This window comes from Cyprinus carpio, chromosome B25, assembly GCF_018340385.1.
Source record: "Cyprinus carpio isolate SPL01 chromosome B25, ASM1834038v1, whole genome shotgun sequence".
In the NCBI taxonomy this organism is placed as follows: domain Eukaryota; kingdom Metazoa; phylum Chordata; class Actinopteri; order Cypriniformes; family Cyprinidae; genus Cyprinus; species Cyprinus carpio.
This window is the reverse complement of record NC_056621.1, coordinates 10,214,033-10,225,948: the sequence shown is the minus strand read 5'-3', so window position 1 is coordinate 10,225,948 and position 11,916 is coordinate 10,214,033. Positions and strand designations below refer to the sequence as shown.

At 37.0% G+C, this 11,916-nt stretch overlaps 1 protein-coding gene across 1 annotated transcript; it reads left to right on the top strand.

Moving 5' to 3' along the window:
• The first annotated feature begins 399 nt into the window (after window positions 1-399).
• Window positions 400-11,504, top strand: LOC109087124 (anoctamin-10-like). The gene is made up of 13 exons (XM_042752770.1): window positions 400-646; window positions 1,733-1,961; window positions 2,056-2,217; window positions 2,456-2,596; window positions 5,688-5,807; window positions 7,213-7,851; window positions 8,397-8,452; window positions 8,667-8,741; window positions 8,823-8,987; window positions 9,070-9,261; window positions 9,349-9,486; window positions 9,943-10,059; window positions 10,444-11,504. The coding sequence occupies exons 2-13, from the start codon at window positions 1,748-1,750 to the stop codon at window positions 10,489-10,491; spliced, it is 2,067 nt and encodes a 688-aa protein (XP_042608704.1). The 5' UTR covers window positions 400-646; window positions 1,733-1,747; the 3' UTR covers window positions 10,492-11,504.
• The last annotated feature ends 412 nt before the right edge of the window (window positions 11,505-11,916 follow it).

Here is an 11,916-nt window from a genome sequence, read left to right as displayed (position 1 = left end):
TATATTTTACATTATATTATAAATGTTTTCTTATTTATTAAAAAACTTTATATTAAAAAAAAAAAAAAAAAAAAAAAATGTTTGTTTAAAAAAAAAAAAAAAAAAAAAAAAAAAAACTAAAGCTTAATTGAAGCTTGCAGAGTGAAAACTGTCCTAAACTGGAAGACAGTTGACACTAATTTACTCCCTTTAGTCCATTGCACATCCTCACTCTTAATGCTGGCTGTGTTGTATGCCATATATTGGTTATAGTTAATTTCATATATGTCATATACTTCACTTGTAAAGTATCATATAATAGATTAGGCATAAGCTATTTTCAAAACAAACATGGCAGGCAGTAGGACCCAGATGTGCTCATACTGCAGAAGAACATCCACCATCAGAAAAAAATGAAAATGTTCTTCCACACCCTAAAGACTGGGAGGAGAGACGTTCAACTGCATTCTTCTTCTCTCCCAGTAACCAGCGAATGGATTGGCTCTGAACAGGGAGAGTGTGGGGAACAACCCATCCTAGAAGTGTGCCGTACAGTCTGACTTTCAGTTTTTTACACTTCAGTTTGTTTGAAACAGCACACTGGAGGGGGTGTGAACGTCAACAAAACTCAAGCGCACCGACAGAAGAAGGTCCCTGGCTTTGACAGGTAGCCTGCAGAACCTTTTCCTTTCTAGTATCTACAATATTTCTCTCGTGTTCTGTAACTTGCTCACTTCCGGTTTATGTTTTAGTTTCAGCCTCGTTTGAGTTTAAAGTACAACTTTTGGCATTTTTGGCATTGTAAACAAAGGCTGTGTCCTTATTTGACAGCACTTTGTGCATTCAGTCTTCAATGCTATGTTTCTCTCAAGGGCCTGAAGCTCTCTGCTTTAGCTGGAATTATGTACGTGATGTTTGAGTGGATACTGTAAAAGAGGGTTTGTTTGGTATGAGCTTGTCTATTGTCTTTCAAACAGCTAGATATCTGATAACTCACTCACATGTTTGCATTTACAGGAGGTGATTTGAATGAACTGTTGATGTGCATTTTGTTTCCATTCACTTCTTTATATGTTTCAGACTTTAATCTTGTGGGTCAGTTGTAAAAATTATTTCTTTATAGGCCCTCTTTATATTCACTTTCCACAAATTGCTTAAAATGTTTTTAAAGTATTAGAGGCACAAAACTTTTTTTTTTTTTTTTTAATTAACAGAAACAAGTTCACTGTTGTTTAACATAAAATGAACCTAGCATGAAAAGTAGTTAATGGAAATGTCAGTATCGCCCTTAAAATTATGATTTTGGCCTAAGAGGCCTTGAACTTTTCAGCTGTCTAACAATTAAAATAATATATAATGAATCAATTTTTTTCACATTACCATATCAATATTGACTTCAATGTAAAAAAGTAATTAAATATAGTTTTTGGCCGAAAACTTGTTTTCAGTTTATTTTTATTTTATTTTATGCATTTTAAATATAAAAAGGTTGCCTTTTCATATAATGTAAATATAATACATTTACAAATGGTTTAAATGCTGTTCTTTTCTATTCTAGACTATTAACAACAACAAAAAATATTTATATTTAATAATAATACATTTTATATTAATGATAAATACTGAAATAACAATTCACATAAAAAGTAAAGTTTCAGTCCCTGTTTTGCACCTGACTCTTGAAAACGATTAAGAAATATATAGCAAAATGAAGAACACAGGAAGATGTTTTTAAAACAAAATAAATATACAGTTTCACAGGGACACCATGACGTCCCAGAAAGAACCTCAGGAGGGGCTTTCAGCCCCGGCCAAGGTGACAGGACCCAGCTCCTGGTCCCGGGTCAGCTGCCCCTGCTGTATCTCCAGCCACATAGAGCCTTTGGTTCTGATCCAGCTGGCTGAGAACATCCAGCCCATCACCAAACAGTGGATCATGTCTGTGATATCTGCACCTAAGAACGCAGGAAATAACAACAATAATAATAATACTATTACTACTAGTAGGAATATTAAAACAACTAAAAAAAAACTCATCATCCTTCCCCCCTGCTTTTTATTAGCACAACAACTAGTTCACCCACCCCGGTGAGGACATGAAAGGGGACATGATAGTTGTGGCGGCCCCTCGCTGTACCCTTCTCAGAGTGACTGAGGACCTGGGCCTCTGCAAAACCTACCAGGATGGAAACATGACGGCCTTCTCCTTTGAGGACCGTGACAACTTTTGCAACATTGGTGAATATTTGACAAATTAAATAATGTGCCTCCATCTCAATAAGCATTTTTCTACTATGCACTAAAAGTTTATACTTCACTGATGATGGCCAAAGTAAATACTTTAAACTATGTGGTAAGGCTATACACCAGTTGCTGGCACACCAACAAATCAAAAAATATAACATACAGAGTGTTCATATTGCATATGGCTAATGTTATTCGCTAAAACTTCATTGTTACTTGACTGTTTCTGCAGACGACATGCAGCAGTTCCTGACGCTGGCCGAGAGGCAGTACATCGTCAAACATGAGCTGGATTCCATGAGAGCCAGAGAGGACCAGCGTATCCCAGGAATCCCAGCACCCAAAGGGAAGCTGAAAGCCAGAGAGAGCATCTGTATGTATACGAAGCAGCTGAAACATGCATTTCAACACCTTCTGGACTTATTTGACTGGACGGACAAAATGAAAGAAATTTTGCATTAAGGGGGTCATATGATGCTAAAATGAACTAGGGATGCATCGATACTCAGGATCGGTATCGGCGCCGATACTGGCATTTTCCGACAAGACTAGACCGATCCAAATACGATATTATGGGTATACTATTCTGTGTTATTGTTGAGCCCCACGAAAGGCACAAAAACATTAGAAAGCACCGACTACAGTCCAAACGATGAAACGCTCTTCAAGAGCGCACAGTAACTGAGGTTTAAAACTGTTCAGAGAAAAGGCTCAATAAACTAACGCACACATTTAATACACTACGTATCGATATCTCTTCCCTTTGTACTAGTGATGTCATTCCACCAAACCAAACTTAATATTTAAAAATTTCTCCCAACTCAACCGGTTGAACCAGTTCACCAAATCGAACTGAATCTTTTGAACCGGTTCGCGTCTCCAGTACGCACTAATCCACAAATTACTTAAGTTATTAACTTTTTTAACGTGGCTGACACTCCCTCTGAGTCGAAATAAACCAATATCCCGGAGTAATTCATTTACTCAAACAGTACACTGACTAAACTGCTGTGAAGAGAGAACTGAAGATGAACTCGAGCCGAGCAGCATGTGTTTTGTAGCTACTAAGTTTTCTATGGGGACTCGGAGGGCTGCGCAGCCTCTGCACTGTGACTGTGTTTCAAACTCATCATTCTGCGCACAGGATGCGCATAAGTGTACTGGCGCCTTTGCTGCGCAATATTAATAGCCTTTCTTATTCTGTCCTATCTATCACATATTGCTGCCTTTATTACTATGCTATACATTTAAAAGAAACGTATTTTAGATTTCTGCATAAATGTAGGCTATATACTTTTTTTTTCATCTTGTTTTTACAACAATACAATGAGCAATGTGTAACATTTTACTAGATTTTAAACATATTTACTTTTATTTGTAAATAAAATTTCACTCGATTTTATAAAATTATTGTGCACCCGTGATTTTTCTACAGTATATTTTGCTGCTGTACTATCTACTAACCTAGTTTCTAATAATATTTTTGTCATAGATTATGATTATATATTTGTTCATTTGTTATTTTTCATTCAAATGGAGTTGTCTATATGCAGTAGATTGTGTTTAACACACAAAAGAGTGACGATCAGGTCAACACAGAGGAGTATAGAAATTCTACATTGAATTAAAAACTTCGCTGGTATCAGATTGGATCGGTATCGGCAGATACTCAGAATTTTCTGAATCGGATCGGATCTGTTCTGAAAAAATGGTATCGTTGCACCCCTAAAAAGAACATTATTTTGTGTATTTGGTGTGATGCAATATGTTTATTTGGTTTAAGGTTCAAAAAACACATTATTTTCCATACATTATTGTTTCTCCTCTATGCCCCGCCTTCTGAAACGCTTCGATTTTTACAAAGCTCATCGTTCTGAAAAAGCGAGGTGTGCGCTGATTGGCCAGCTATCCAGTGCATTGTGATTGGCCGAATGCCTCAAGCGTGTGACGGAAATGTAACACCCCTTACCATACTGTGATGCCGTGTCCCAGGCCAGCAGCACAAGACTCAGTCCAGCTGATCCGCTCGTGCACATCCCATCATCAGTTCTCTTTCAGCAGTTCAGTCAATGTACTGTTAGGAGTAACTGAATAACTCGGGATATTGGTTTATTTAGCGTCAGAGTGAGTGTAAGGCACCTTTATAAACCAAATAATTTAAGTAATTTGTGGATTAGTGTGTACTGGAGATGTGAACTGTTTCAAATGATTCAGTTCGATTTGGTGAACTGGTTCGACTGGTTCACTAAGAAGAACCGGTTAAATATAAAGATTAGTTCGCGATCCAGACATCACTAGACGAGACAAAACAAATAAAACCCATTACAAACGAGACATTTGTTGCATCCAGTGGGGGCATAATTACTGACTTTAATGACTTATACTGTCTTTTTACACGTTGTGTTGCGTATCACACTGCATGTCTGCATTTGTGATCTGAAAAATGACAAACAACAAGCCTTCTCTACACTGCTCAAAACTCATGTTTGAATCATCAGTGGCAAATTCTTTAAATATAAAAAATGTACTTACAGGCTGTGAGTCAGAAGCGCCAGACTGCCCTTGCAAAGTTTGAACTGCCCAACTTTTTAGAAACACCCATCACACATACGAATATCAGACTACAACATAAATAAACAAACATCATCCTAAATAAAATTAACATCACAAAACTTAATAATAACATATAACCATTAAGAAACATTTATGTAAATACAGCTTAACCACTGATTTATAGCTGTTTCCTCTTTTGGAAGGCCAAACAAAGTAGTTTTGCTTTCACAACGAAACACACAGTGACTCCACAACATGGCAGCGGCAGCAACAGAGAGATTAAAAGTTACGCCCTCCTTCTTTGCGTGAACATCTGGGCGGCGTTATGCAAATCTTCCCACATAGTGACGTAGAGATGTGGGGGCGTGTTAGAACGAGCCATTTTAGGAAGGTGTGGATGAATCTTAACTTTTATAAAGAATATCTCTTTGGATTTGAGACTTTAGTCTTTGCAACTTTAAAGATCTTCTTTATGCACCAAGAGCTTGTAACACTCCAAAGAGAAAGGAAAAATTGAAATCGCATCATATGACCCTTTTAAATATGATGTAAAGATAATTATATTAATATTCAAATTAGCATACTATTATACTACTTATACTGTTTTTGCAACTTGCAGTACAATGTGTACAATATGCACATTTTCATGCACTGGAAATGTTACTGAATACTGTACTGTACTTTTATAAAATAGCAGACATTATACAGTGCATTCTATGCAGTATGCAGTGTACACTATTTATAGCATGCAGTTCCATGAGAAGCCATTAGGCTCTGCTCTCTTCTCTGTCTGAACTGCTTAGTCACTGCATGCGCCTAGACTCCCAATTCAATGATTGTTCCATAGTTAAAACCTAATATGGTAATGTCCTGTCTCTCTCTATCTATTGGTTTCTCTGTCTGTGCTGCAGTACAGAAGCTGGAGAAAGCAGGCGTGATTCGTAATATCACCCCTCTTCATAAGCAGAAGCTGCTGTCGGCTCTGGGGAAGCAGTGGTACTCTCACAAGAGTCTGTGGGGGCAGCCTTTAGGTACAAACACACACACAGGGTGCGTCTCAATCAGCTACCTTGTTCAGTAGTCAGGGCAGTGAACAAAGAGAAGGCCATTTTAAGGGCTGTCTCAATCGCGAAATCCTTCCAGTGCACTGGAGTGTTCGCTCCCTGAAAAATCCCACAATGCACTGCAAAAACTAGGGAGGCATAGGTGCTCACTATGCTCCCTTACCAGAAATAACGTCACATTTCTGGGGCATGAAGATTTGAAAAGACAAACCTTTTTTAGTGTATTTCAACATAAGCACATCGCTAGAAGGAATCGAACACATCTAATTAATATTTAGAATTAATATTCAGCTGAAATGTTGAAAGAACATGTAACAGAATGATGTGTTTAAAGACAAGAGAATAAAAAATAATATAAAATTAGATTGGTCCTGCCTGTTATTTATTTTTTCATGCAGTGACATTCTACTGTTGTCCGTTGACGTTGTACGTAATCATGTCACTGGAATTCGAGTGATCACTGTCCCAACCTGCAGTGAGCCAGGGAACTTACCAGTGACTGAATTCACGTACACGATCTACTGATTCACAAGCTCAGGAGCTAGGGAGCTGATTGAGACGCACACACTTTCACATCACGTAAAATAACTAAACATGTCTCCCCATCAGGTTTTAAATTATACACAATTATCTTTTGTTCAGGACCATTTAATTCATTTTAATGGCCATCATAGAGGCACTAATAAAACTTTATGAAGTCATTTGACTAGAACTCATAGATGTATTATAAAATTAATTTCACATTTTAAAACAAAAAAACACACACACACACACAAATAGATATACACACACACACACACACACACACACACACACATATATATATATATACAAACACATATTAGTGCTGTCAAACGATTAATTGCGATTAATCGCATCCAAAATAAAAGTTTGTGTACATAATATATGAGTGTGTACTGTGTATATTTATTATGTATAAAAAAAAACATAAACCTATATATTAACTATATTTATATATGATATAATTTATATATGAATATAAATATATACATGTAATTACATTAAAATATATTCAAAATATATGCTGTATGTGTGTGTCTTTACATTTAGTCTAGTTCAAATCCAAAGCGATACAAATGCTGTATGTGTGATATAAGTGTCTTTATATACGTACACTTTTAAATAAATAAATATATACAGAACACACTCATATATTATGTAAACAAATAATTATTTTGGATGCGATTAATCATTAGACAGCACTAATATCTATCTATTTATAGATAGTGATATTATATCAAATATAGATATATATATATATATATATATATAGGATATATATTGAGTTGGGCGGTCATATTACCATTATTTTATTGTTATAACACTAATAAATCTTTCTTTCTTTCTACAGACTCCATTCACGCTTATTTTGGTGGCACTATAGCCTATTATTTCAGCTTCCTGGACTACTACACTTTGTCATTGTTTCCTCCAGCCATCCTAGGCCTCTTCATCACGTTTTTCCTCCCCAGCGCAAACTTCTCCAGTGGAAATAAAACTGAGAGCGCGCCGGCACCGCCAAAGGATGACGATGACACGCCTTCAGTCAGCTCCTACATGGTGCAGGCAGTCTTCAGCATGCTGTGGTCCACAGTATTCATGGAGCTGTGGAAGAGAAGGAGCGCAGCTTTATCCTATCGCTGGGGCACTTTTAATTTAGCTGAACAATTTCAAGAGCCCCGACCGGGTTTCCACGGAGAACTCGGCACCAATCCGGTCACAGGCAGATTGGAGCCGCTGTTTCCCGAATGGAAGAGGAGGCTTAGGATAGGTCTGGTGTCAGTGCCTGTGGTCGGGGTGTTTTTGGGTCTGGTGGTCATGGGGATGGCAGGTTTCTACTTCTTTGAACGGCTGTTCTCAAACTGGCACAAAGCATCTGGATCATACTTCACAGCAGTCTTGCTGTATCTCCCTTCTATAGCCCATATTGTCTACACTAATGTGCTGGGGAATATATATCGCAACGTGGCCTTGAAGCTAACAGAAGCAGATAAAAAACATAAAAGTCAAATTAAATTGATTGTGATAAAATTCTAACTTTAAATAATTATACATAATATCACAAATTATCAGACATAATTATAATATAAATATGATATACTGGTGCCCAATCCAAATTATAAAATATAATCTAAGTAAAATTGTTCTGTCAAAAATTATTTTTTTTCTATAGATAATTAAAATGCACATATCATTCATATTTTTTTTTCTATAGATAATTAAAATGCACATTGCTTTCAGATGTTCAGATTAGCTAATGCTTCTTAATTTATATATAGAAAATAGACCCCTGATAAACATATTAAAAATTCCTTCTGGCTTTATTAGTCCTATATTAATCTATATATCGTTATATCATATATATTATAATATGCAATAATTACAGTTGTTTGACAGTTTTATTAAATAACTTTCTTTATTAAAAATATATTAAATAAGTTTATAAATAAGAAAACACACACACACACACACACACACATACACACATAGGTGATGTTAATACTATATTAAATATGACTAACTCTTGCCTTTCAGAAAATCATAGGGAGGAATCATCTTTTGACTATCATCACACCACCAAAGTCCTTGTGGTCAGTTTAATAATTGTCTACATATCCATATGTTTTTTTCCCCATCACCTTTTCTAAATGACCTGTTAGTGTGTGTTTCATAGCAGGTGTTTTACCTCAAAGATGCTAAATGCTGATAGCTGTGTCTGTCTAGACCAGAATTATTCTGCAGGACTTTGTAATACTAAATGAAAATGTCCCATGTGCCTTATCTGTCCCTCTCTCTCTCATTCAGTTCACCTTTTTTAATAACTTTGCTGTGCTGTTCCACATTGCCTTCTTCAAGGAGGACATGCCTCTTCTGCGCAAGGTGGGGATTTCCTCAGAAACCGTTCTGACATATAATCCTAAGATTTATACCTCAACACAATATCTGTGATCTCCTCCCCAGAGGCTTTCCTCTCTTCTGATCGTGACCCAAGTGGTGAATCAGTTCACTGAGGTGGTGGTTCCTTTCCTGGTGGACCGTTTCCTCACATCTGCAGACAGGAACCTGAAGGAAGATGATCCAGAGGTGGACCATCTCCAGGCTCAGGGCAGTCTCCCCGCTTTCCCAGTGAGTAGCAATCAAATACGCCTAAATATCAAGAGTACAAGAATCACATTTTCCTTAAATTCTCAATCTTGTTCCTCTTCAGGGCCTGTTTGCTGAGTACATCGAGCTGCTGGTTCAGTTTGGCTACTTGAGCCTTTTCTCTTGTGTTTATCCCCTCACTGCCCCTCTGTTACTGCTCAACAACCTCACAGAGATCCGCACAGATGCCTACAAGCTCTGCAAGCTCTTCAACAAGCCCTTTTCCGCCCCTGTGGCCAACATGGGCGTATGGCAGGTCAGATTGTGATCTGTCCTGTATATATGGATGTTTTAAATGCTTTATAATACTGAGTTCTAATGTGTGCCTTTGTCATTATTACAGACGGCGTTTGAGGTGCTGAGTTTCATCTCAGTCATGTCTAACTGTTGGCTGCTGCTTCTGTCGCCACGTGTGAAGGACCTCACAGAGGACGCCGGTCTCAGCAGCAGCAAAGTTCTCGTCATTGCTGTCATTGTGGAGGTTAGAGATCATTTTGATACAGCCTTGAAAAACAGTCTGTCCAAAAATGAAAATAGTGGCTACATCTTTAAAAAAGTTACATAGTGTTGCTTTAAATCAATCTGACTAATGGTGCGTTCAAGTTGTGTTGGAAAGATTGTGTTTGAACACAGATGAACACCAATGCAAAGTTGTAATTACAAGCCATTTTTTTTTTTTTTTTTTTTTTTTGAAAATGTATCAGTCAATCCCCAAGCTTACAAAATGCTAATGCTAAGCTGTTCTGAAAAAGATACATCGCTATCTTGCTCCAACCAAAGTGTTTTGAATGCACCTAACATTGTAATTACATCTTCCCAACTCTTAATATGACTTGTACTAGCATTTATCTGGAGTGAATAAGCTGGCTGCCAACATGCTTTCTTTGTGAATGAATATTGTGGCATAGTTGTTTCTTACGCTGGTTTGCTCCTCTAGCATGCCCTGATCATGGTGAAGATGATTTTGGCCTTCATGATCCCTGATGAACCAGATTGGGTCCGAATCAAGAGAGAACAAATCGAGTATCACTCTATGCAAGCACTTAAAAAACAGGTAACTTTAGCTACTAATGTTAACTGTTAGCATTTTAGCACTCTAGTATTTTGCTTAACAAGCTGTATTACATTTTAAATCTTTATCTATTCACAAAGGTAAGAAAAAAAGTGTAGCAGTAACCATTATGCTAGTTTTAGCTGTTAGCATATAGTTAGCAAGAGCATCTATAAAGAAATGGCCTTTTTAGCTCATTTTCAAACGTTGATAATAATGCTGACAGAATGTAATAGGTTTATATTGCTTTATTGCTAAATTTAATCTGGTTTCTTATCAAAGACTAAAGGCCTCGTGATTAACCAACAAATTATTTTAAATCTAATGTACATTATGGACTGTTTACATAACCGGAAATGTCATTAAATATAATTTTCTGTCTCACAGAGGATCATGCGCTCTCGTGTGGAGGATAAAGTCCCTTTGAAGGCCTAAATGGAAGAGTAACCAAAGACTATTTCCATAGAGACAATCACAAGAAGAGCGGTGCTTAGCTATAAAGTCATACTTAGTGCTAATATACCATATGGCACAGTGTACCAAAGATAGCTTGTATAGTTTACAGGGTGTTTCAGCCCAAGTTAATAATTGTTTGCATCAGTGGTACCTTTTTGAAAAGAGATTATTAAGGTCAAGGGCGATAAAATTATGAAAGTTGGTAAATATGGTGACGTATTGTGCTGTATTAATGATTTTAAAAGAAAAGGTCACCACAATCACTGTGGAATAGCTCATTTAATTTTTTTTCTTGCTGTTGTTTTGTTTGTATATTTGTTTTTACATGATTTTTTTTGTTAATATATTGTGATGATTTTAACTTTTTATCCTCGGTTGTATTTTTACATTTCATCAAAAGTGATTGTATTATTACAGCTGATTTTGCTGGTATGAAAAACCACCCAGTGCTTGCTTTACTGAATATGTTATGTAAATGTTAAAGGTGACATATTATGCCCCTTTTTACATTATGTAATATAAGTCTTTGGTGTCCCCAGAATGTGTCTGTAAATATCAAAATACCCCACAGATCATTTATTATATCATTTTGAAAATGCCTATACTGAGTGGAAGCAGACACAAGCTGTTTTTGTGCCTATCTCTTTAAATGCAAATGAGCTGCTGCTCCCCTGCCCCCCTTACCAGAATACAGCTGCGCCATTACAGCTCGGACCTGTTTTGGTTCTGATTATCACGTTTATAGCGCTGAAATCAAGCGTTTTAAACCATATTAATTTAAGCTTCTGATATAGGGTTTTCTGAGTGCACACATCTGAAGCACACGGACAGAAAGCGGCTGTCACAGCATGTGAGTACTAAACTAAGTTCTCATTCACACACAAGTTTACGTTAAAAACACGAGTTACAAAAACAGTCGGTTGTGTCTGTGAAGGTTTTAGATCTGTGTGGCAGCAGCAATATACAGTAAATAAATCAATAATTCCACTGCTCTCTTGTCTCCTCTGACTGCTGGTACTATAAATAGTGTTCTGTTCTTGTCTGTGCAGCCAAAGACAGAACAGTTAGTATGTTTTGCTCAAATTTTCACTATGGCATTAGAGCTGGTACACCGCTGTCCCTTGCAAAATCAAAATGAAGTCACCATGGCTGTAAATTTACAGATTAAGGGGCGTTAAAATTATAATGAGATCCCTTTTCCACGTCCCCAAGGGAGCGAAACCAGACACGCTCGTTTTCTCAGACGATTGCAGAAAAAGGCTTAACAAAACAAAGTTACTGGGTTAACCTATATCACATTTCCTTGGTTGGTAGATGCACCGGGGACCTGATTATAGCACTTAAAACCTGGAAAACTCAGTTTTCATGATATGTCAACTGTGTGATATATGTGATGTAAGTGGC

Coding starts and splice junctions, on each gene's coding strand:
- LOC109087124 (XM_042752770.1), top strand. CDS start 1,748: ATGACGTCCCAGAAAGAACCTCAGGAGGGGCTTTCAGCCCCGGCCAAG. Junction 8,453..8,666: donor ACACCACCAAAGTCCTTGTG/GTCAGTTTAATA, acceptor TCTCTCATTCAG/TTCACCTTTTTTAATAACTT. Junction 8,988..9,069: donor GCAGTCTCCCCGCTTTCCCA/GTGAGTAGCAAT, acceptor GTTCCTCTTCAG/GGCCTGTTTGCTGAGTACAT.